Source organism: Octodon degus, unplaced genomic scaffold (genome assembly GCF_000260255.1).
Source record: "Octodon degus isolate 3935 unplaced genomic scaffold, OctDeg1.0 scaffold00067, whole genome shotgun sequence".
NCBI classification, from domain to species: Eukaryota; Metazoa; Chordata; class Mammalia; order Rodentia; family Octodontidae; genus Octodon; species Octodon degus.
This window is the reverse complement of record NW_004524643.1, coordinates 6,890,451-6,916,202: the sequence shown is the minus strand read 5'-3', so window position 1 is coordinate 6,916,202 and position 25,752 is coordinate 6,890,451. Positions and strand designations below refer to the sequence as shown.

Sequence of the window (25,752 nt, the reverse complement as noted above, 5' to 3'; positions counted from 1 at the left end):
AGTGATTTAATCTCTCTGGTTTCAAATTTCTAGTCTGAAAATGGAGATAACAGCGTGTATGTACTAGAGCTGTTGTTCTGAGAATTAAACAGCAATAAACTAAGCAAAGTTTGGATAAACTGAGATAAGGTAAAGCGCTTACCACACTGCCTGGCATAAAGGAAGGACTTGGCAGATACAGGCTGTATTAGCGGTCACTTCTAACATATGCCAAGGACTTCTTTGCCATAGAAGGACATTACAGCAAGTATAGTCTCACTAGGCCAGAAGCCTAGAATCCCCACACAATAGCAGACACATTTTCTAAAATCATAAGATTCCAAATTACAACCTGGTCCCCATGGATTAAAAGATGACTTCAGAGTGGGAAAGTATTTGGCAGCAGAGTCCTCCGAGGAGCCGTCCACTGTCCCAGAGTCTCTAGCAGCCAACTGTGAGTTGCATGGATTTGTCCTGAGTCTTTTCTAAAGTCAGTTTGCAAATGCCAGATAAAAATAAATTCCAGAACAATGGAAACTGGAAATGAGAAATGCTTACAACAAACTGGGCCAGGCCTCCCCCTTGATCACCCCAGTCCTTCGGGATGTGTTCTGACAACTTGGCAGCCCCTTTCTAAGCCGCTGCGAGGGGATGGCATTCCCGCCACTTCCCCTGGAAGGGCGTTCCATGGTGAAATCCGACTCACCGTCAGGGCCTCGCCTTTGAGACTCCCTTTCTTCTCCTGACCCACTTTCGTCCGGCTGTGCCCTTTTGTACAAAGGCAAAGGAAGCCTGCCCTGGAGGGGCTTGCTCTGCAGGCATGGACATTCAGACCAACACCAGTTCTTAAACGCAGCCCTGTTCATTCAGCCAAGCAAAGCATGTGTAATTCTTTTAATCTCCCTCATAAATCAGTCTCTACGTTCCCTTAATAGCCCTTCTCCCACACTTTGAACTCTCTCCAGTCTGGCTGTCCTGAGCTCTTGTTCCCCGTACTCAAGAATTACCAGTCAACCTCACAGCGCCCACGCAGGGCTTTGCCAGGCTCCTGCTCTCACCACACACTGCATCACCTGCTGCCAAGGGCACCAGCACCAGGGAGGAGCGGCGTGATCAGCTGGGACAGAGCGGCCAGCGCTGCTCAGACAGACTCCCGGCATCTGGTGCCTGCACTCCAGTGGCCTTTGGAAAGGCGGACCAGCTCAGGCAACTGCAGAGGCCACATGGGTAAGACATTCAGGCCTCTCCTGTTCCACACTCAGCACCTCCACCTTGCACATGGCTGCTGCCTGCAGTGAAAGCAGAGCCATGAGAGAAGCCTAGCTGGGGTCTTACCTGGAAGGTACCAGCGTGGTCCTCCTCCTTATCACCCTCTCTGTTCTCCTTGAGGGCAATTAATGTGAAGCCTCTGAAGTAGGAGGGCGGGGCAGCGGAAAGTGTCACTGTGGGAGAGAAGAAAGCAATTATTGAACATAGGAATCAGCTGTGCTGCTGGTCAAATGGATGGAAGTGCATTCTCTATCAACATCCTACACCTGGGGGGCAGAGCGCAGAGGATGCTGGGAAGGCTCACCGGTACCAGGTCTCACTGTGCAGCTCAGAACTCCTAGTGACCCTCCTGTCTCAGCCTCCCCAGTACTTGTATTACAGATGTGCACCACCACGCCCAGCTCTGGAACCGGCATGGTGTGCCTAGGGCTCCAGGGCCAGCAGGCCATGCAGTACCAGGGATTGAACCCGGGTCCTGACTGCCAAGGTGTATTTCTAGCCCTCTCTCTTACATTTAGAAACTGTAGAGTGCCTGATCTACTCTCTCACCTGGAAATTCACCAACCAACCACAACTGCAATGAGCCAGCCCTTGACCAATAATCCCAATGTGATCAAGTCCCTGGTCAGAAACTCCTCTTGACAATTATCTCGTGTTACATATACTTCCATCAGACTGGCCAGAAAAGCAACTTAGCTACTTCTAGCATAGAGTCTTCTACGATGCCTTTTGTGGCAGAGCACCTGTACGTTCTGCAGAGCGCATTTCATTTTCCTTGTGGAATCTCAGCTAGACTACATTACCCAGACTGCCTGGCAGTTAGGTCTGCTTGGGCCTGAGTTCTGCCAGCAAGAAACAGGTAGACGTGGGTCAGTGACTCCCAAGCCTGGCCTATTTAAACTTCCTCCTGACTCTCTATTCTCACTGCCGTCTCTACCTGCTGAATACAGGGGACCCAGCAGAGGACACTGATGCCCCAGGAAAAAGACAGTAGAGTCACAGATGCAAAAACACCAGGTTTCTGAAAAAGTATAAGAACCACACACTGACCAGGAAGCCCCATACTATACTCTGCGAAAACTGAATACAAACCTACCCCGTGAGTGGTCATTTGTTACAGCAGTCAGCATTGTGATCCTGTAAAACTATTTTTCCACTGAAATCTGGTCATTGGGCCTTCTCGGCAAGGTGTGATGGCTGCCTCTCTCAATTGATCCCTGGTGTCCCGAGACAGAAATCTTTCCTTTCAATTTTTGAGACTGCACTGCAATTCTCTATTGACCTGCCTTCGCATTGGACAGAGCATTAATGCAGGAGAGGTCTGGGTTTGGGTTCCCTTTCCATCCTATTACCAAGCAAATAATAGGTGTGCAAGTTCCTTCAAATTGACATAAATTGGGATTATATTGCCTAAATTAAAGTGCTAAGATTCTGGGCTTCAAATACGGGATTGACAGTTAGAACTTTAAGAAATCCAAGAATCCTCTAATCTGGGCTTCCAATTTTGTAGATAGAAACCTCTCTGCAAAAACAAAGAGAGGTCAACAAATCCTCCAAACCATTCTGTTTTTTTGTTTTGTTTTTGTTTTTGTTTTTTGTTTTTGTTTTGTTTTTTTTTTTTTTTTTGTATTTTAGGGAAGGATCTACAGGGTGTTCAGGTTCTCACTACTAGATCGGACTCATAGTGATCCACCTGTTTACAGCCTCCCAAGAGCTGGGATTACAGGCGCATGCCACCACGTCCAGTCTCAATTGCTGTCTCAGCACATCCCGGGGGCAGAGCCAGGCTGCAGGCCTGGGGATCGAACCCCCGGCTCCTGAGCCTGCTTGCAGGTGCTTTGATCCGCTGAACCTCCAAACAATTCAGAGGCCAATTTAGATGCAAAATTGGAGGTCACCTCTCTGTCATTTAATACTTTACCCATGGCTTCACATACTAGATATATCCATCAGGATGTGGACTGTTTGCAGGTGTGGGTTATTAAATTTTTAAGCCTTACAAGTCAATTCATTTGACCTGTATTATTTATGATCTGCAACCTACATTTGGGCAGAAGCATTTAGTACTCAAAATTCCTCAGATTAGTTTCAACCATGAAAGCAAAGCCCCGTGAAACTTCAAAAATAAAACCACTCTCTTGATCCTGTAGTGTAGTCTATGAGCGGCCAACAAAACGGTATCACAGAGAAGAACTTTAAATCCCAGAGCTTTGCAAATATCATGCCATGATTGGTCAGTTCTTCCCACAATAGTAAAGGAGCATTCTGATTGGCTACTGATCTGACCAATGAAAGAGAGAATGATGGGGGAGCCCAATAAAATAAGAAATGTGAGGCTGAGCAGTATCAAGCAGAAAATGGTCCTTGTGATATCAGGAGACAGATCTGGAACCTCTTGAGGGAGAAATACAGCCCAAAGCAGCCTGCACCGGTGACAGCAAAGCTTTTAGAGTTTTCAATGACCCCAAAAGCCAGCTGTGGTTCACGTGCTGTGGGGCTGCCACCGCTGGTCTAAGCTCTCTACAGTGGATGTGGGGTAGCCTTCGAGGCCACTTTACACCATTCTGGAGCAAGAGAAGTGGAGGACAAACCAGCACACAGTAAAGCACACACTTCACTTAGGTGACCTCAAGTTCCCTTGTGCCGTTTTAATGTGACCTTGTACTGCTATATCTTTACTTCCAGTGACCAGCACTGTAGCTCTTTCCTGCTGGGCTCTATCCATGTCACAGGTGCCCACTCTGCTTAATATGAAAGGCCCAGCACCCTCCTAGCAGGTGAGGACGGTGCTCAGAGGTCCACTACACTCCAAAATGGCTCCGTAGAATCAGGCTGCCCACTGGAGGGATCATGCCTAGGGTCACAGCCTTGTCCCTCTCCTGCCTCTCCAGCTCCCTTTCTTTGGGGAACACTTCCTTAATAAATTACTCCCAAATCCTCATCTGAGGCTTTGTGTTGTGAATTAAATTTTGTTCCCCGAAAAGTCAAGATACGTTATAATTCCAACGTCCAGCACTTTTGGATGCAGTTTCATTTAGAATTAAGTAAGGTCTTTGCGAATGTAGTTAGTAAAGAGGCCATACAGGGTTAGTGTGGCCTTACCTCCAATCTTACTTGGTCTTTCTACACACAGAAGGATGGGAGAATGAAGTCCATTGTTTAAGCCTCTGGCTTGTGGAGATGTGCATGGCTTCAGAGGTAGCCACCTAAGACCCAAGGGGAGTCCTTGGGTCTTCAGGTGAAAGCTTGGACTCCCCAGGCAAAGGAAAGGCTCTCAGACCTGCCCTCCACAGCACGCCACCCACACTCCACTACCCACACACCTGCTTCATCCTGGGATTCGCAGGCCATCCCCAAAAGCCCATCGGCTCACCTTATTGCATTTTCTCACCTGATCAGCTTCCTCCATTCCTGGCAAACTTCTTCCAAGTTTCCCCTTTGACATCATGTTTCTCCCACTTCCCCATAAAGGCTAGCTGCCCTTTCCTCAGATCCTGTTTACACTGCAAACCCCTGCAGGCCTCCCCAGGCCGTGCAGCAACTCCAGCACATGCGCTGACCTGACATAGCTCCTGGCAGGACCAGCACCAGGGGCTCTGCTGAGGGCCCTTCTGGCCCCAAGTTACCAAAGAAAGATGGGGTGAGGCACAAGGGTGCCAGCCGGAGGGAGGAACCAGACTCCTTCCTCGCTAGGTCTGGGGACAGCTGGCCTTAAGGGGTCCTACCAAACCCCACTCCAAACAAAACACTGCTACAACCTTGGCACCTGAAGCCATAAAGGTAGCACCTCCACGGGCAGTGGCGGCTGCCACCAAGCGATGCTAGTCTCATTCCTGGCTTAGAACACCAGAGTGAGGTTTGCAGTTTGGGGTAAGAGTCCTAGCCACATAAAGAGGTGGTGAGGAAGCTGATTTTGGACTTTGTAACTCCAGAAGAGATCACTGAGAAATTTGAAAAGGAAGCCCAAAATAATGACAAGAAAGGCAAAAACTTAAAACTATACATTGAAGAAAAGGATGGGGAATGCTATGGTTTTGTTTGTTTTTCTTTATTTATTTTTTGTTTTGTTTTGTGTTTGAGACAAACTGTGTGTAGCCCAGGCTGGCCTCAAATTCCTGATGCTCTCGTCTCAGCCTCCTCAGTGCTGGGACCGCTTTGATGAACTTTCTGGTTGCTTGTGATAAAGAAGCTGTTAAGTAGAAAATTACTTAAATACTACACACAGAAGAACATAAGTGAATATATTAGGGGTGTGTGTCTGGTGCCTAATTTTTAAATAAGATTAAAAAGTTAAAAAAAAAAATTGTGAGTTCTTGCATCGCAGTTCTAAAAGCCCTGACCCCAAACAGCCTGGAACTTGTTACTCTGATTTCCTGGCCCACTACCCTAACAGCTGGAAAGGATATTGCAGGTGACCTGGTGTAACCCCTGGCATTCTGGGATAGAGCTTCTGATATCCGGAAGATGAGAGGCGCAAGATCACACCAAGCAGGATGATGAGCAGAACCCACCAGCGCCCTGCCTTGCAGGTGGGGGCATCTACCCTGATTATAAACTAAAATAGTATTATGTGTTTCTGCTGTGGGCCAGGGTTGCTTCTACTGCAGCTTACAGCGGACAGATGAAAACCTGTCATACCGCTTATCAGACGTAACTTACATTTTAAGGATCTTGTGTAAATGTAAAGGTGGTTTTACTCTCTTAAGAATGCTATTGAGCATTTTGTGAAAAAGTAATCAAGATTTGTCACTTATGTTTTAAAAAGTCGCAGAGTTTTTCTTTCTCCTCACCAGTCCCTTGCAGGCATCAAATTCCAGGAGTTCTTATCATTCTCCAAAGATCTTTGAGAGAATAAAGAGGACCTAAGAGCTGTTTTCTGTGTCTGTAAAGGACTACGATAGCTATGTTAAACCTCAAAAGGTTAATAAATGTATTTTCACATAAAAGCCTATATAATTAACCTAGCCACACTGAACCTCAATGCATCGGTGTAAAGCAGAAATGAACTAATCCATACCAAGTGCTTAAAGCCACGTGTTGGCACATAATAGACACTAGGTGTATATTACTATTATCATTATCATTATTTTAATGTATTTGGTACAAGGTCTCACAATGCAGCTAAGACTCCTAGTGATCCTCCTGTTTTCAGCCTCCCCAGCACTGGGATTACAGGCATGGCCGGGTCGTGGTGATCTGCTTGGCGAGCCTGGGGGCGGGGCCAGGGGCGGGGTCAGGGGCGGGGTCAGGACCTGGGCCAGGGGAGGGGCCAGGGGCAGGGCCTGCGCGGCACGTAGTGGGGTGGATCAATCCCCCATTCCTGTGCTTGCCTAGGCAGGCACTTAGTCCACTGAGCTATCTCACCAGCCCTATATTAGTCTTATTATTGGTGACTCCATTTGTGTTTGTGTACAGATGTGTAAGTCCTTCAAGGTTCAAAGGATATCTGATTAGTACAGAGTTGATGCACAGCTGAACTTACTGAAGAGTGTCCATGGACCGAAGAGTCAGTGTTGTTAAACACGTCAATGCTCCTCAAATTGATCTGTAGATTTCATGCAGTCTCAGAAAGTCTCAGCGCGCGTGTGTGTGTGTGTGTGTGTGTGTGTGTGTGTGTCTGATGTTGACAAACTGGTTCTAAAATTTATATAGAACTGCAAAGAGCCAAGAATATCTTGGGAAAGTTGTAACAAATGGAAGGGCTTATCTTATCAGCTATTAAGACTTGTACAGCTACAGAAATTAAGCCAGAGGGCTACAGCACAGCAAAGAAAGAAAAAATTGGACCAGCTAAAGGATGTAGGAGGATCCAGGTAAGTTCCAACGGCAGATGGAGATTTTTGTTGTTGCTGTTATTTTAGGGCAGGGTCTCACTGTGTGCTTCACACTGGCCTTGAACACACTGTGGAGCCCAGTCTGGCCTTGAACTCGCAGCCCTCCTCCTGCCTCAGGCTCCCGAGGCCTGGGATTACATGTGTGCACCACCACACTCAGCTGGAGATTTGCTTATGGTAATGGGTGTACTGTGGAGCAGTAGGGGAAAGTATTTTCAGTAAATGGAGCCAGGACAAGTGAATAGCCACACAGAACCACATGAATGTGGCCCTTACCTCACCACACCCACAAAATAAGATTGTAGAGCTAAATGTCAAAGTAGAACAATAAAATTTTTAGGAGGTAGCAAAAGATAAAATGTGAATGATCTTGGAGCAGAAAAACCTTTTTACCTAGGCTACAAAAGGCTGGGGAGGTAGCTCAGAGGCATAAGTGCCTGCCTGGCAAGCACAAGATCCTGAGTTCAATTCCCAGTACCGAATGTCGTGCCTGCCCCAGAACTCTGTGCTGGCCACCGAAACCAGGCATGGTGGCTTACACTTATAATTCCAGCAGTGGGGAGGCTGAGACAGGAGGATCACTACAAATTTGAACTATGTATCAAGACAATAACACTAAAAATAAAACCATATAAAAAAGGACTGACCATAGAGAGAGGACATAGAAAGGAAGAACCATAAAATTTCTGCTCCTTGAAAGACATGATTAAGAGTAAAAAAGCAAGTCATGGGGCGAAACAGACAACCACAATCGTATCAGTACCAGTGGGCTCATCCAAAACATATAAAGAACTTCTTCAGCTCAATAAGCAAAAGACACTTTAGTAGAAAAAGATAGACTAAATGATTCATTAATACTTCATAGAAGAAGGGGCTGCTGGCCAACAAACATATGAAAATGCTCTTAACCTTGTTAGTGAACAGAAATTTACTATAAAATATGACTGTATATACCCCAGACTGACTAAATTTAAAAGAATTAACAATATCAAATGTTAACTGGGACTTTCACACAGTTTGTTGTGAGGTTTTTTTTGTTGTTAAGCTGTTTTTAAAAATCTTTTTATTTATTTGGTACAAGGTCTCACTACACAGCTGAGACTCATAGTGATCCTCTTGTCTCAGCCTCCCCAGTGCGTGGATTACAGGCTTGCACCACCATGCCCGGGTTCAATGCCTGGTTTGGTGTGGGACTGGCATGGCATAAGGAACTGGGAGCTCCACCTGGGACCTTGCACTTGCCAGGCAGGTGCCTAGCCCACCAAGCTCTCTCTCTGGCCCATCATACACCACTGATAGAAATGAAAATTAGCAACTTGTGCTCGGAAGTCCATTGGCAGTATTACCCGTACCCTCTGACCCAGCAGTGTCACACCTAACTCAGCAGGATGGCATACGTGTCTGCAACAGAATGAACGTTCATCGTGGCAGGACCTGGAGTAGCACCCAGCTGGAAACACTCCCGTGGCCACCCGCAGTCCAATGAATGGAGCAGTCGCGGTGCCTGCATATAACCAAATTCCTGCTGGGATATGCAAATAGGCTGGAAAAGATACTGCTCTCTACAACACGGATGAAGCTTGCAAACATAAGCCCAACAGAAAGAAGACTGACGTAGAAGAATACAAATAGGATGGCTATGTCACGATATCTGCGTAACATTCAAAACCAGTCTAGTAATCTATTGGGCTGGAGGTCAAGGTAGTAGACGAGTGAGAAAGGGGGGCAGTAGATTTGGGGGATGGCAGAAAGCACTTGTCACATATTATTATTATTATTATTATTATTATTATTATTGCTGTTATTGTTGTTATGGTACTGGGGCTTGAACCCAGGCCTTTTGCAGGGAGCTATAGCCCCAGCTTTTTTTTTTTAGGTCAGGGTCTACAGGGTCTCACTACATAGATCTGACTCATAGTGATCTGCCTGTGTTCAGCCTCCCAAGAGATGGGATTATAGGTGTGTGCCACCACACCCAGTCTCAAGCTTTTTTTAAATTAAAAATCTATTTACTTACAAAGCCTAAAATCACTAAGTTGCCCAGGCTGGGCTTGAACTTTTAATCCTCCTGCCTCAGCCTCCCAGAGTTCTGGGATTACAGGTGTGTGCCACCACTCCCAGCTGCATTGTTTCTTGAGTTAGATCCTGTTACTGGGGGAGTATATTCAATACCGGATCACTAATCTATGATTTATGAACTTTTCTATTAATTAGATTTTGATAAAGATTGCTAAAATGGTGAGTTCAATTTTCCGTTCTGTAAAAAAAGATTGCTAAAACGTTTCTGAATGATAAACAGCCATCATCTCCGTAAGTTTATACTGTACATTTAAAGGGCTCATCATACACTGAGCTTCCCAGAATACTGCACATCTATAGTTCTAGAAAACTAAAGGTATACTCTAACTTATTAATACAACAACCCAAGATGGCACCTCTGGTGCTGATCTTGGTGTGGGCCTCTGTTCATAATTAGCACTGGTGATGAGGTTACTACACAGTATAAACTGAAGGTAGATAGGAGAGTCTTTCCCCCCAGAGAACACCACTCTACGACTTCCTCCTGACAGGCACAAATGTACAGTATATTCTGAGTCCCAGTAACAAGTGATGATGACCGCCTGGCAATAAATAATAGAATCTTTTCTCTAATGACTCCTCCCAGGCGCCTCCCAAGAGAGGCCATTAAGGAATCTGAAAAAAAATCAAGAAAAATGCTTACAAAGGATTTTTTTAAAAAAAGAAAGAAAGGCTATTTGGAGTCGCCCTGTGAGCACCCACAGAGAAGTGGTTAGAACCAAAGATTTAAGATTAAAATCCGGGAGCTGCCACTTATTAATTATGTGACCTCTAGCAAGTTACTGAACCCTCCTGTTTCCTCATTTTGAAAAAGAAGCTAATGCTATTGCTTTTCTTTGTAGGGATATCGAATGGATTACGCTGATATTGAACGCAAAGCCTGGCACATGCAAGAAGACGAGGATTTGTGAAGGACACTGGGGTGGTGGTGGTGGTGAAGTTAGGGTGAAGAAGATGACGAAAATGATGAGTGTGCTGGTGAAGATCGAGATGCTGAGGACCAGAGAGCCACCCTTGGGGACATGGCTGAATCTCTGCGGAGCTCTAGATCTGAACGAAGCACCCCTGGGAAGACTGTGACTGAGCCACTTACGTCGGGGATGACCTTCACAGGGCCAGGCTGTGGGAAAATTTGAGTAATTTTTTTTTTTTTTTACAATAAATGAAAAAAAAATTTTTTTTTGGTACTGGAGAGTGAACCCAGAGAATGCTGAGCTATAGCCACAGCCCATTTTATTACTTTATTATGAGACAGGGTCTTGCTAAATTGCTCAAGCAGGGCTCCAAACAGCCTGGATTATAGGCATGCATTGGGCACCTGGTACAAACAGGATCTTGTTGGTGTCCTTCATACTCAAGACAGAGTCCCTGTGAGGAGCTCCCTCATCCCCCTACCCCCACACAATACACCCTCTTAATACTTTACTTTTCTTGAATGCCTCTTGCTCAATCTTAACCAAATATGTGTTGGTGATATTATTTGTTAATTATTTGTCCTTCCTGTGAGGTTCATGAGAGCAGAGACTGAGCCTATCTTGAGCTCCAGGTTAGCATCTGCACATATTTTTTTGTTTTTTGTTTGTTTTTTTTTCATTGTGATTTGTGTTTTGAGGCAGGCCCCCACTATGTTGGTCAGGCTGGCCTTGAATTGTGTAGCTGAGACTGGCCTCAAACTCAAAACAATCCTCATGTCTCAGCTTCACAAGCTTCATAGGATTATAAGCATGTGCTACCAGATCTGATTAAGCACAGGTCTTTCTTTTTCTTTTCTGTATTTTAGGGAAGGGTCCACAGGGTGTTCAGGGTCTCACTACTAGATCTGACTCACAGTGATGCTCCTATTTACAGCCTCCTAAGAGCTGGGATTACAAGAACACGCCACATGCCCAGTCTCAACCACTGTCTCAGCTTGCTCTGGGGGCGGGGCCGGCATGGCAGGCCTGGGGATCGAAACCCTGGCCCCTGCATCTGCCTGTAGATGCTCTAATCACTGAGATAGTTGGCCAGTCCAGCATAGTTCTTTCTTAACGCATAGTTAATATTCAGTGCACACTTGCCGAATGGATGAAGTGTTTCTCTTGGGTATAGTTGGCCCATTTCTGCTCACGTGTCTCCTCCAAAGTCCCCTTAGGTAATTTACCTTATATAGTATGCAAGATCTTCATTATTTATTTATTTTTAATGCTGGGGATTGAACTGAGGGCCAAGTGTATCCCAACCAAGTTTTCAACCACTGAGTTACATCTGCAGCCCTGTCCTTTTGTTCACAGCCCGCCTGCTCTGTGCCATCCCAATGCCACCTTCCTGGAGAGAAAAGACGCAGTTTCTGCTCCCTAGGAACACACAGTCTGGTCTAAAGATGGGAGGAAAAACAGTCAACAGATGTTGTTTGTAGCATGTGTGGCTGCTGGAGGCGTACGGCCAATGTGTTCTGGGGGCCCAGAAGACAAAACATCTGGATATACCTGTGTGAGATGGAAGAGGCTTTTGGGAGGTCATGGCCTTTGAACAGCAAGGCGAATCAAGAACAGGATGCACCCAGTGGACAGGAGGAGCCACAGGCAGAGGGAAGCACATGGGGTGCCATCGTTGCCCTAGAAATCAGACTCATTCTCTATGCCACAAGTTGCATGCAGGGATGAAAGTGTCCTTGGAAGATAGACAAGGAAGACAAGCAAAGGGCAGGTGGCCGAAGGCCTTGGATGCTCTGCTAAGAAGTGTGGACACTACCCTGGAGGAGCTGAAGCGGCACAGAAGGGTCCGAGCTACAGGCCATCATGTTCAGACAAAATCAGACCATCTCAAGATTTAAGGCTGAAGGTTATGTGCTTAGTAAGTTACAGCCCTTTCCTCAAAGCCATCTCAGGGGCAGGCCTCTCTGGCCTGTCTCGTTTATTCAAAGCCTGGTATTTTATATGGGGCTTGACCTCAAATTCCCACCTGCTATGATTCATGCCTAGATGTTCCCCCAAAGCCTCATACAGCCAGGGGGTTGGCTTCTAGGACTTGTGATTGATCCATGGTCCAAGGCTGGGATTAAGGGTGTTAGTGCTACACTCGCCCTGGGGTGGTACCCTGCATCCAATTCAAGGGAGAACAAGAGCCTCTTTCTTGCTGCCCCTCCATTTTTGGTCTTATTGTTGCTTTTGCTGTTTTCTCCCTCCTTGAACTGCTGCCCTCTGCCATGCCACTCTGCCTTGGAGCCAGCCAAGTATGGACTGAAACCTCCACAAACTCTGAGCTAAGTAAACTTCTCCTTCCTTAACTCTGGGCATCAGGCATTTTGTCCCAGCAAGTAAAGAAAAGTAACCAAGACACCACTAAAGGTAGAGTCCTCCTCATCCTTGGGTACATTTATCATATGAAGATCCAGCTCCACCTAATTTCCAAGTAGCTTTCTGGGTCCTTCAAAGGTTAGTGTGTCGAGCCTGGGGAGATAGCTCAGTAGAATAAGCACTTGCCTGACAAGTGCATGGTCCTGAGTTCAATCCCTGGTACCCCCCCCCAAAAAAAAAAATTTAGTCTAGCAAAACTGTGGATGCATTGCTACTTACCCAGGGCACCTTCTATGCTTGCTACCCTCACTGTCTGCATCTTGTCCTTGTTGCATGCATCACCTTCCCCATCCTACAGCTTAGGTTTCAGACTCGGAATCCCAACCTCAATACAAAGGTCTCGGTCAGGTCCCACCTCCAGCCCCTGGCCAGGCCCTGCCACCCGCCCACTGTGCGGGACTGATGTCTTCCTGCTATACCCTCAACGCTTAGGAACTTCAGCTTTTGCCTCCACCCATCACATGCGGTTATCAATACCAATGGAGCATTAAATGGGTCACAGGACTCGCCTCCATGCTACACAACTTCGAGAGTTGAGAGGAGCTGCAACTGGCATACTTCACTAGGAAACTGGCACAGGGATTGAGCCCACCCAGCCAGGATTCAGCAGAACACTCACTGGCAACGGGCTGGCAGCTGGGAAGTCAGGGCTGATTACCCCAAAGGGAGCAAGACTGTATGGGGGCAGGGGTTACACCACGCTGTTTCCCTGAATGTGCCAGCCAGGGAGGAAATGTCTCCCATCCAAGTTAAAGAGCATGCATATTTAAAATTGAAAGGGCCATTTTTCTACAATGCAAGTAAATAAAAGACCTCCTGGGTTCGTATTTCCTTCTATTTATTATATATAACACTGAGCAAGGTAGTTAACCTCTTTTTGTCTCTGTTTCCTTCCCTATAAATCAGCAGTAATATTATTTACCTCCTGTTGTCATTATGGTAACTAATGAATGTATAATAGTAAAGCATATAAAAATGTACACTAAATCAATAAAATATATTAAAAAGCAAGCCAGCCTCCTCTATGAAATAAGGATCTTAATTATCATCTCATGGATTTGTCAGGAGGATTAAAGGAGATAATGAATACGAAGCGCATTGCAGCAGCTCAATAAAAGTTAATTCTTTCCTGGTATGTGGCCTCATCACGTGGCCCCTTAGAGCAGATGGAAGAGTCCTGGGCCGCACAGTATGTGGACGGGAAGAGGAAGAAGGATGGTCCTGGTGGCTCATGATCCTATCCAAAGGTGACAACAAAGTCTTGGGCCCCAGCTTGAGGCAAGCTGGACGGTGGATGCTTCAGAGTGTGGGACTCAGTGGAAGGAACTTAGCTCACTGGGAACATGGTCTTGAAGGGGATTTTGAGGCTCTGGTCCCATTATCTCTCTTTCTCTTTGGATTCCCTGGCACCAAGAGGTAAGCAGGTCTCCATGGTCACATGCTCTCCCCGTGAGGTACTGTGCAAAGAAACAGGGCCAAAATACCACAGGCTGAAACCTCTGGAATGCTGAGCCAAGGCAAACCTTTCCTTCTTTTAAGTTGCCTGCCTCAAGTGTTTTGTCACAGTCATAGAAAGCTAACAAGACCTGGCCAGATAGCTCAGAAGATTAAAGCATCTGCTTAGGCAGATGCAGGGACTGGGGTTCAATTCTGGTGTGCTGTGCTGGCCCCATCCCCAGGGTGCACTGAGACATAGATTCAGACTGGGCATGGTGGCTCTCACTTGTAATGCCAGTGCTTGGGAGGCTGAAAATAGGAGAATCACCATGAGTCTGATCTATGTAGTGAGAACCTATAGACCCTGTACTAAATACATAGAAAATTACTAATTAGTTTTTTGTTTTTGGAACTGGGAATTGAACTCAGGCCTTTGTGCTTGCCAGGTAAGTGCTTACTCCACTAAGCTATCTCCTCAGCCCAATACATAGAAAAATAAATAAATTTTAAAAAGAAAGCTAACAAAGGACAAGATACTCCTAGGGAGGCGGCAATACCTCAGCCAGTACGGATGAGGGCCGGGTGTTGACAGAGCCACCAGCAGCTCCTCTCTGTTCTGACCACTTGATAACTGGGGGAGGCCAGATACACTGCCCTCCTGAAGTAGCAAGTCACAAAAGTACCTGGACTCACGAGCTCCAGAGCCTCTCCCCTGAGCATGTGCTTCAGTCTGCATTCATCAAAGCCCTTCAGCAAGATACTTCACTTAGGAGTAAGAAAGAAGAGAGCTTTTCTTTTAGTCCCAGAACTGGCCAGGAGACTTTTCATTGAAGGATTGGCAGCCATTTTCCCTGCCATTTCTAGAAAGTTTGTCTGAGTAAAAAAAAAAAAAAATAAGGGCAACACACAGAAATATAGCTGAGAGGTAAAGCATGGGCAGAGCCAGACAAAGGAGGCAGAAGGCAAGAATGGAAAAAAAAAAAAAAAATAGAAGGAAAACCAGAGGGTGTGGTAGTGTAGGAGAGAGGGAGGCCTCATGAGCCTATTTGTTTCTAGATCCATCTATGCTGAAAGTCAGATCCACCCTGAACGTTCCAGATATGGGAATCAATACATTCCCTAACTTGTCTCCTCGGTTTGACTATTTCTATCTCTTGCAGTGAAAAAAGTCCTGATTGCTTTGAAACAAAGAAACAAATAACTTTGCCTACACTGAGAGAAACAGCATGAGGCAGAGGGAATATGTTTACTACACTGAGGTAGCTCAGCTGGGGATGACCACTGCCATGTCCTTACCATCAGGATAGCAGGTTGCTAACTTCAGAATGATGCCACCACATGCCGGCTCTGGAGACGTCTGAAGAGCTCTGTCCTAGGCTCTGACCTGCTCCACAATCTGATAAACTTCCTTGCTAAAGATTTGTCAGGCCTGCTTGCACAAATGTGGACAATCCCAACTGGATTATGTGTACGTGTCACAGAATCCAGATGCAGTGACTGGTTGGCCGATACAGAGGTGGCCCAAATCATGGTGAAATAAGCTGAATGAGGGATGATGTCACCTCTTACAGACAAGGGCCCGGTTATGCCAGCATAGATCAATGTATTGGCAATGAAGTTATAAAGAGAAAAGGCTCCAAGTTCTTAAGAATCAGGCTAAAATTGGGTGGCCCCGTGGGTTGAGGACACTTGCAAGGGCAAGCCTTAAACACCTCGAGCTAGAAAGCAGAGAAAAACTAAGACTCTCAGACCCCAGAATCCCCCTGAAGAGCATGCTCTCACAAGGCCCCACGTCATAAAGGTCCAAACCACCTCCAAATAGCACCAGCTTTCAGCAGGATCTTAGAAGGAATGATGAGAGAAATGAGCATTTTAGGCAGAAAAGAAGCCACAATAGCTATGCATGCAGAAGCACCACAAGAGCTGACACAGGGGGGCCAGGGAGATAGCTCAGTGGAGTAAGTGCTTCCCTGGCAAGCACAAGGGACTGAGTTCAATCCCCAGTTATGCTTTAAGAAAAAGAAAAAGAAAGAGAGCTGACACAGGGCCAAAGAGAAACTCCAAAGATGAGAACCTGGGGAGATGAGTGGAAGCTCCATGGGACGCTGACTTTGGCAGCAGAGAAGTATGACCAGGTTAAACCTGGTCCTGGGTCACCAGTCTGTGAGTATCAGCACTAAGAAAAGCCCTGTTCCCCAACCCCACTGCCAGGGCAACACAAGACCGGCTGTTCTTCTGGCTTGTGTTGCCACTGCCACTGTCACTGCGCCAGCATCCACAGTAAGGGGGACAAGGCAATGGTGTGACCAGGTGCTGAAGCGTGCGTGGCATGGCAAACAGGCCAGGCCTGGGACAGGTGGTGAATGGGCCTAGGACACCTATTAGCCACCTTCTTTTTCTGTCACCACCTTGCCTTCAAAGAAAGAACATGGATCCCTGGCATCCAGCCCTGTGTTGCAATCCAGGAAACTTTCACTGGTTGGGTTGAAGCTTGCCAACTGATTCTAACACATAACCAGGTTTGGCACCTGCGATGGTGAGGGGAAGCCACTTTAATAATTTGTGTCTCAGTTTGATGGATCAGGAGTCCCTCTGCCCTGCTTGTCCATAGCCTCTGAGCCCGGGTCTAAGGTTGGAGGCCCCTTCGTTCTGCTCCTTTGCCTGCAGTTGTTCCGCTGGTCACCCCTGCATCACCAGTGTCAGGGTGTCCCTCCAGGCACACTCCCAGTGGGCTTCATGCTGGCCCAGCCTCCAGTTGCTGTCTCCAGGGCACCTAGCATCCTTTTTCTCTGCCGCCACCACTTGGGGCTTCTTGCTTCCAGCCGTAGATTAGGGGTGCCTAGCTTTCTGGCTGAGATCTACTTCCATATCTTTGGTACAGATTTAGGGGTGGGGAGATAGAGACAGAGAGAGACAGAAAAACAGAAAAACAAAGACTCAGAGAAAGATGATGACAGTCACAGAGAGAGACAGAGACAGAGACAGAGACAGAGATGGAGATGGAGAGAGGCAGACAGACAAATGGCGAAAGCGAGAGAGATTATGCGAGGGTTTTGGGGTTTTAAATGATATATATATTTTTCAACCCATACTGATTTAATGCCTGCTACATCCAGGCACTCTTCTGAGTGCTGGAGATAAGATGGCAAATAAGGACAAAATCCTGTTCCCATAAAGCATGCATTCTAGCTGGAGGAGGCAGATGACAAACAAGATAATTCAGAGAGTGCTTACAGGGTATGAGGAAAACAGACCAGAGGAAAGTGCTGGGAAACTTCGAGAGGCCTCAGAGACTAGGTTTGAAGAGGGGACTTAACACAGAAGGCCTGGAGGACAAAGAACCAGCCATACACAAGGCTGGGAAGAGCACGCAGGGCGGACGAAGAGCGAGTGTGGAGGGCTGGCCTGGGAAAGAGCCGCCTGTGCTTGGCACATGCAGAGGTCAGTGCTGCTACTTCTGGAGGAAGAGGAGAAAGAGGGAGACGAGGGAGGGAAGGGGGAGAGGGACAAACAGCCCAAGAACGTCCTGTGGCACGGGCTCCCCACCCAGTTCCCTGCCCGTCTTCCCACGCTCCTGTGCTTCCCTGCCCATCCTGCTGGGAACTCTTTTCTGTCTTGGCCTCCATCCAGTCCAGGAGACAGATTTGCAAATGTCAACCCCTCAGCTGTAGATGGCCTCACAGGTCTCCTAAGGCCTCCGGCAGACCAGCAGATGTGGATCACCACCCCGTGTAAGCATCCCTGACGTTTTCAGGCAGTTTCCAATATTCCGTGAGCTGGCAAAGGACGTCTGCATGGTCACCAACTAAGCCTCAGCGCCGGGCCACCGGAGACTGTGAAGGGACATTTTATACCAGCAGGAGGGCACCGTATCAGAAAGACAGCTGCACACTGCTGGGGGAGGGAAGAAGGGCAGGAAGAGCGGGAAGACTTTAAGTGGTCCGGGACACTTGCCAGCCCGCTTTATTCAGGTGCCTACCTCAGAGACTATGAAGCTCGACCCTCAGTTCTCTCACCCTGTCACATGGGAGGACAGTATTTAAGGAGTAAATACCAAGGGTTTTGTCTGCCACTCAACTGAGCAAGTGTGGAACTATTCCGGTGCTGGAGGGAAACAGAAGCGCTGGCCTTCCTGAGAAATGCCGATTTGTTTCTATTCCCTGCTAACCGAAATATCCGGAAGGGTGCATAAATCAGGCCAGCTCCAAGCTGGCGTCTGTTATATTCGATGTACAAATTCAGGGTATCTTTAAGGAATAGTTTTGCCTTGTGTGATTTTCACCCTCCATAATGGCTCTTAAATGTAACCTCTTTCTGTAATCAAATTGTTCCCATTTTTATTCTGAATGTCTACCCCTGTGGCTTTTTTTTCCCATGCTACTCCACCCACTTGCCTTCTTCACTTCCTTTCTTTTCTCTTTCTTTCTTTCTTTCTTTCTTTCTTTCTTTCTTTCTTTCTTTCTTTCTTTTTCTGATGGAACAGGGGATTGAACTCAGGCCCTTGAGCTTGCCAGGGAAGCGCTTATTCTACTGAACCATCTCCCCGGCCCCTCCTTCCTTTCTTTCTATGCCCTTTCCACCTTCTCTGAGGCAGGAGACAGCAGGCAGCAGGCCACATACAGCCACAGGCATACTCACCCTATTCTCATTCCTCTACTGATTCATTTAGTGGGAATATCGGTTCACAGGTTGTAGAGCAAACACGTCAGAAAGAACTTCAACTGAATGACAGAATATGCTATATTATATTTTTGTAAAAATCCACTTTGCCCTTCATCTTTTTGAAATACAGCTGTTCCCTCAAGTTTCAGGTGGGCCTGTGGCTGTCCAGCTCAATGCTATATTTCCCAGCCTCCCTTGTAGTTGGGTATGTTCACATGTCTAAATTGTTTACTAAGGGAGTGTTTAGAAGGACAGGGTGCAAGCTGGGCATGGTGGTGCACACCTGTGATCCCAGCATGCTGTGAAACCCAGGAAGGCGAGTCAAGAGTTTGAGCCCAACCTGGGCAATTTAGTGAAATCCTTCTTCAAAATAAAGAAATTATGAAAGGGCTGGGGATGTATCGCAGTGCAAAGGACTGTATTGTGAGTTCAAGGCCAGCCTGAACTACATAGCAAACTCTGTCTCAAAACAAGTACCAAACAAGAACAAAAAGTGGGGAGTCAAGGCTGGTGCAATTTCTGGGGTACATCATTAAAAAAATTGTCTTCTGGGTGCCACCACCTCGGGGCAGTGCTGTCCAACAGAAAGAAACTTCAGCCAGGTTAATTTTGTTAACAGGTATCTAACAGGAATAAATGAAACACAGGTAAGATACTTCTTTAGTGCAGGGGATTGAATCCAGGGTCTTCCCACCCATTATGTAAATGAGCATTCCAACATGGAATCAATTTAAAAATTCTTAATGAAAGCTTATTCTTTTCACATAGTAACTCTTCAGAATCGTTTACAGCACACTGCAGTTCCAACTAGCCTCATTTCAAGTGTGCAATTGCCACACTTGACTACCGGCAGTGGACAGCAGGGTGTGAGAAGCTGGAAGAGCTGTGAGATACGAGGCCTGGGTTCTGTTTTTTCTTTTTTAAATGTATTTAGTACAGGGCGGGTCTCCAGGGTCTCACTACACAGATCAGACTTGCAGTGATCTTCCTGTTTTCAGCCTGCCACGTGCCAGGAGTATAGGCCACGCGCCACCACACCCAATCTCAGTCACCATCTCACTGAGCCCCGCTGCACCTGCCTAAGCAGAGACCTGGGTTCTTGAGTGGGCTTGTGGAATGAAGCTCTACCATGGCATGTTGGTCGTCCCATTTTCTTCTGGTTTAAACCGCTTTGGGGATCTCTGTGTCAAGAGCTTACCCCAGACTCTGACTACCGTAGCATGCTAAGTTTTTTTTGTTTTTTTTTTTTCAAGAGATTGACCCTAACCTACACTCGACATTTCACACAGCAGCCAAATGGAGACTGTGATCGAGAGAAGCTCTGTAGACCACCTCGTGCCAGCGAACAGATCAGCAATTACAGCCCATTCTTCCAGGTGAGTCAGCTGGCAAGGAGGTGCTTACCTGTGGATGGGAAAGTACCTGTGTGTGTGTGTGTGTGTGTGTGTGTGCGCGCGCGAGCACACGCGCGCTCAAATTTGCAGCCTTTCTGCCTCAGCCTCCTAGACAGCTGGGATTACAGTCACAGAGAGCACTCAGGTTTTAAACCTTGAAAAACTAATTAGATATGCTTTCACTTTTGTACATTTGGATTTTTTCATTTCCTGAAAATCAAAGCAATCAGTAATTGCCACGACCACTCAGCCTTAGATATGTACACCTTTTGACTTATTATCAATGTGAATTAAATATTTCTTAAAAGGGACAAGGATTCTGAAACTAACACTGCACAATAAAAGAGGAGAGGATATGACAAAAAAGGGAGCCAGGGGTGACCAATTCATCATAATGTCACCAGCAGCACTTATTTAAAAACAAACCACATAGAAGAAATAGTTTAAAAGACTCCCTCAGCTTCAACTCCTCAGATCCTATATATTTTCTGTTCAAGTATCTAGTTTTACACACATAGTCCTATAGCATCTGCAGGTAAAGATAAAACAATAATCAAATCAGGATTTTTTTTTTTTCTCTATCCAATTTGTTTCTGCTTCTCCACAAACAAAAGGGATTGGCTGAAGACTGACAAGACTCTTCATGGTTCTAAATTAATCCTCTGGTTTATGGAGAAATGCAATACTGAAGCTATAAAAAGCACAAAGTAAATGTAAATAAGGATCTAGCTCTTTATTACCTTGTGTCCTGTGATATGTCAGTTATTATCTTGATTTGTTGACCCTGTTTTCCTCCCAGGAAGGCTCGCCATCTGGAAAGCTGAGAGCAGTTGAGTGAATTCATTCTACTCTATTCTATTCTGTTCATTTTCTTGAGACAGCAAAGAAGACCAGGTAAGAACACGCATTTAGCCAGGCAAGGTAGTATACTTTGGAGGCTGAGGCAGGAGAATCACCATGAGTATGTGACTTTTATTATCAATGTGAATTAAATATTTCTTAAAAGGGACAAGGATTCTGAAACTAACACTACACAATAAAAGAGGGGAGGATATGACAAAAAGAGAGCCAAGGGGTGACCAATTCATCATAATGTCACCAGCAGCACATGTATGAGGGAGGGGCTGTATTATGAATTGAACACATTTAATTCATTAAATTAAATTCATTAAATTAAATTAAGCCTTACATTTAGGAGTGACATAGATCTTAGAGGATGTCCCGACCCTGCTGGTTAGTAGCTGTCTGATCTCAAGGAAAGCCTTGAGGCTTTAGTGTTCTCAGGTGTAAAATATGAGTACTAAATGACCTCAAGGACCCAGGGGGCTGAACAAGAAAACTAACACTATTCTCATCCGGTGCTTTGCTGATCAACGCTATTCTATTTCCAAAGTAATGATCTTACACATGGAGACATTCCAGTTCAGAGAGGTGAGGCTGCCTGTTCAAGGTCACACAGCAGAAATAGGACTGGGTAGGAATGGAAACTGAGCCATCCAAGATGGAAGCCTGTGCTTTTTTCCAACCAGCTGAGGCGCCTTCCTACAACAGGCGGTGTATGTCTCACAGAGTGACAAAGAAGAGAGACTACAGCAGCTCTGGAGGTCTCCAAACCTCCCAGCTTAGAATAAATCCCCACCCAATTATGTTTCAAGTTGGGCCAGCTTTTGAAATCTCCACTGAACATTCTTCTCCCTTCAAGTTCCTTGAAATTTCCCTTTAAAGAGCATCTAGGAAAAGCCACTCTCATTAGCCAGGGTCTGACTTTATTTTCCTAATAAACAGACCTCTGGGCAGACAAAAGAACCTCTTTATTTTTAATCAATTCTTCAACATTTCAGCTGATTTTCTTCTATTTGGCTTGAAATTGTGATCTGGCAAATGCCGGTCCTGCAAATTGTCCTGCTCTGAGGGAAGCCCCTTGAGGTCCTCAACTTGTTATTTTTAATCACTGTAATCTCCTTTCAAAGGAGGCCCTGGTCAGAAACAGAGCAGGCCTTTCAGGGTTTTCTAAAGCACAATTATTGCAGGGGTTGGGGGGAGGGGCGGTGGGTAGAGACATGGTGGGAGAGAAAGGAAAGTCGATACAGTACCAGCGACTTGGAAAAGGGTGTATATGTCTCCACTGGGCCAGGCTGTGGGGGGAGAAACCCCATGATTTAATTTTTAAAAGTAGTGACCATGTTATTCTAGTTGTGAACACCAAAAGGCTACCATTGCTTGGGGGCACGCTGTGAGCCGAAGCTATTGGTGATGGGCTAAATGGCAAGGACAAAATTTGGGGCAGGAAAAGAAGTAATTTGTCCGAAGGATTGTGAGGGATCTCAATTCAGGAAAGAATAGAAAGCACGTAGGACAATAGGGGTTGGGAAATGCCACAAGCCCGTCTGCACAGAGCAGAGTGCCTTAGATTTGCTTTTGTCATGTGATTATTCTAAGAAAGCATAAGCCAACAAAAAATGTCACAACCTAGGCCAGCCCCCTTGCTTCCTCACTTTGAGTGGGGCAGCCAGGTTCGTTTATCACCGGATGTTTATTCAGGAGACCTTAGCAAGGCTCCTTTAAGATGTTTTCCTGCAAGGTCTCTTAGTCAAGAGAAAGGGGAAATGATGGCTCTGGCTAGTGGTGCCTGGGCCCAAGGAGAGCCCAAAGTTTAGGCTGCAAAGTCTCCTCTTGTCCCAGTTCCCTTCTGGGGCTCAGAACTGGGACTTCTCTGGCCATGTGAGTCTAGGATAGGGGTCCCCCCCTCCCCTACCCAACCTGACCCCCACTGCTCTCAGTGCCCAGTCAAACCCAGAGGACTGTGTGGGAGGAGTCCCAGAGAAGCCTAAATCACAGGAACTCTTCCAGTGTGTCAATATGAACAGTCTTAGGCCAGGATTCTAGGAGGGAGATCTCAGTTTCTCATTCATTCATTAGTTCATTCATTGAATTAATTCATAGGGCCATTCACTGGTAGGTTGGACTAGATCCCTAAAGAAGCCTACTGGTACACACACATGCGCGCGCGCGCACACACACACACACACACACACACCAAAATCTAACCAGGCAACACCCCCCCCCAACCTTTCTATTAACAACCAGCAAAGGCCAACTCTAATGTGTCCCAACAGGTCACTCAGCACATTCTCGGAAACTCACTTCCCCCATACACTATTCATAGCCAAGGAGTAAATCGCTATTTTTACAGCTGGAAAGTTAATTTCACAGAAATTAAAGGACTCACACAAGGTCACACAACTACCAGCCCTTTCAGTCCAGAGCGCGCTTCCCCACGGGCCCAGGCCCTCTGTCTGGGTGAGGCCCGAGGTTACCCTGCTTCCCCTCAGTGCGCGTGGAGCCTGGCCCCATCCCGTTTCCTGCCCCCACCCAGTGGGGGTTTTTATGTGTCGGTCAGCCGGTCAGCCGACTCCCTCCAGCACCACGACAGCCAGCGCGCGTGGTCCCTCCCAGCTGGGCAAGGCAAAGCGTTCTCTGCCCCACTCTTTTTTTCCTCTAGGGACCAAGAACCCCGCGAATGAGCCGTCTAGGGACAGTGGAGTCCTGCGCCAGCCCCGGGGGGTTCTGAGCAGGGCGGTGGAGGACACCTGCCCAAACTTTCTTCTGCGTGGCTCCTCCCGCAACTCGGGGGAGCCAGGAGGCCGGGATGGAAGGGTGGCGGCTGGGAGCCCATCTGTCCCCCCGGGTGCCCAGTGACTCCATCTTCCCTGCTTCGCACAAGAGCTGGCTTACGAAGGAGCGAGAGGGGACACTTGCCCTGGCAAGATTACAGGTGAGGCAAAGAGGGCTACTTTGCCTGCCTGGCGTCCTGGGTCCCAAGCGGACAGCGGCGCCTGCTGCCAGGGAAGAGGAGGGAGACGGGGAGGTGACCGTAAGGATGGAGTCCCAGTCCTCGGATCAGTGCGGGTCCAGCCGTCCGGCCTGACCCGGAGGTACTCGCTGACTTCGACCCCTTCTCCTGCGCTCCCAGAGCCCGGCTGCCTGCGGAGCCGTGCAAGCGCGACATCCACAGGGCTTGGAGCAGGGGGATGCTACAGCCAAGATCCCACAGCCTTGGGGAGCAGGCCTCAGTCGAGCTCCCCTTTCGGTCTTCTCTGCACTTCCTCTCCTCTTGAAAGCTACCTAGGGCTCTTTGGGGATCCCGTTCTCACTGGGGACCGGTCCTGGAAATCCAAGAGCTTCCTACTGGACTGAGCTCTGAAAAGCATAATTTGGGGTTTTATTTTATTTTACTTTTAATTTTATGGCCCCGCCCCTCCAAAGGACCCCATCGAAGAGCGTCAGGGTCTCTTGACCTACTCTGTGCGCCCTGGAAACAGTTCGGGAGAAGCCAGAGTGACCACCCCCTGGGAGCCAGTCTGAGAGAAGCCGGGTCCCTCTCTCTCCTTCAGGGCAGGACGCGGGAAAGCTGCCTTTCCTGGACACTACTGAGAAGAGCTCAGGTCCCCTCCACTCCAGAGACTGCGTTGGAGGGAGCGGGTCTTCTTTTCCACTGCGGAAGGTCGAGGTGGGAGCAGATTGCTTCCCAGCACAGCGGGCGTAACACCTGGCTCTGCCTCAGCTCCCACGGCGCGCCTTGCCTGGCTGCGGCCCCCGCGACGGCTCAGGACGGTGGCTGGCAATGCGCGCGGTGCTCACGGCTAGAGGAGCTGAGCGTGGCCATATCCGGAGGACCGTGGCGGGGCTGCGCCGACACCGTGCGCCCAGGGACTGCGCGCCCTCCTCCGGCACAGCGCGGTCGGCGCCCTCCTGAGTCAGCCCCGTGCGCCCCACGCCTGCCGGGGCCACTTACCGCGGTAGCTGCTTCCGGGCTTGTACGAGTCGGGGTCGCCCTCCACGCGGAGGCTGAACTCGGTGTAGCCCTCGCGCCGCGTGCCCTGGGCGCGCAGGATGCGGCTGCAGTAGCCCTCTGACTTGGCGACTTTGTCCAGGGTCTCGTCGGAGAAGGCCAGCGCCACGGCGAGGGGCAGCGCCAGGGCCAGCAGCGCCGGACTCCAGGACGCCGAGGACAGCCTCATCCTCGCGGGCTCCCAACTTTGAGATGCTGTCGCCGGCCCTCGCCCAGCGACTCCTGCCTGAAGTGGTCCTGGCAGCTGAGAGACCTGGAGAAGCCCGGGGTGGAAAGAGGGAGCTCGGAGCCAGAGCCAGAGCCAGTGCCGCCTCGGTTTGGCGGCTGCCGAACTGCGCTGCGCTGAGCCGAGGCGCGCGGCGCGCGGAGGGGAGGGCGGCGAAGGCGCGGGAGGAGGGAGGGCTGGGTTTGCACAGATCCCCTGCGCTGCGCTGTTTTGTTTCCGAGCTGGCGATTAGCTGCGCGCGGCGGTGTTTATTTTGCGACGCTGGATTCCCAGGCTCTGGTGGGGAAATCATAGGATGCGGGACACTGGAGGCTCTGTCCACCACCAAGGAAGGCGCTGTCCCGACCCACGCCTATCCGCTGGACGCGGTGCAGCAAGGTGCTCCAGGAGGGGAAGCCTGCCGCAAACTTTGGCTGCACACCTACTCTGCGCGCGGAGCCTGCGCACCGCCTCCACGCACGCACAAGCGGTTCGCGACTCTCGCTCAGTCTGTAGCCGCCATCGCTCTTCCCCTGGCCCTAGTGGGACAGATCCCACAGGAGGGTGACAAAGGAGCCAAAGAAGTTCCCCCGGGGGCCCAGCAGGCGCGGTGGCGCCTAGAGCCGCAGGACTTTTGGAGATCTTAGAAAAATGTTTTATTTAAAGCAGAAAGAGGAGGCACTTTGGTGAACAAAATGTTTTGCAA

General features: G+C 48.1%; 1 protein-coding gene across 1 annotated transcript in view; it reads right to left on the bottom strand.

Moving 5' to 3' along the window:
- Spon1 (spondin 1) overlaps positions 1 to 25,371 on the bottom strand; it is a 317,562-nt gene extending 292,191 nt beyond the window's left edge. The window contains exons 1-2 of the mRNA XM_004634900.2: positions 24,785 to 25,371; positions 1,315 to 1,421 (exon numbers count right to left, since the gene is read on the bottom strand). Of these exons, the coding sequence (XP_004634957.1) occupies positions 1,315 to 1,421; positions 24,785 to 25,010 (333 nt within the window). The 5' untranslated portion in view covers positions 25,011 to 25,371. The remainder of the gene's footprint in view (positions 1 to 1,314; positions 1,422 to 24,784) is intronic.
- Positions 25,372 to 25,752: the final 381 nt, after the last annotated feature.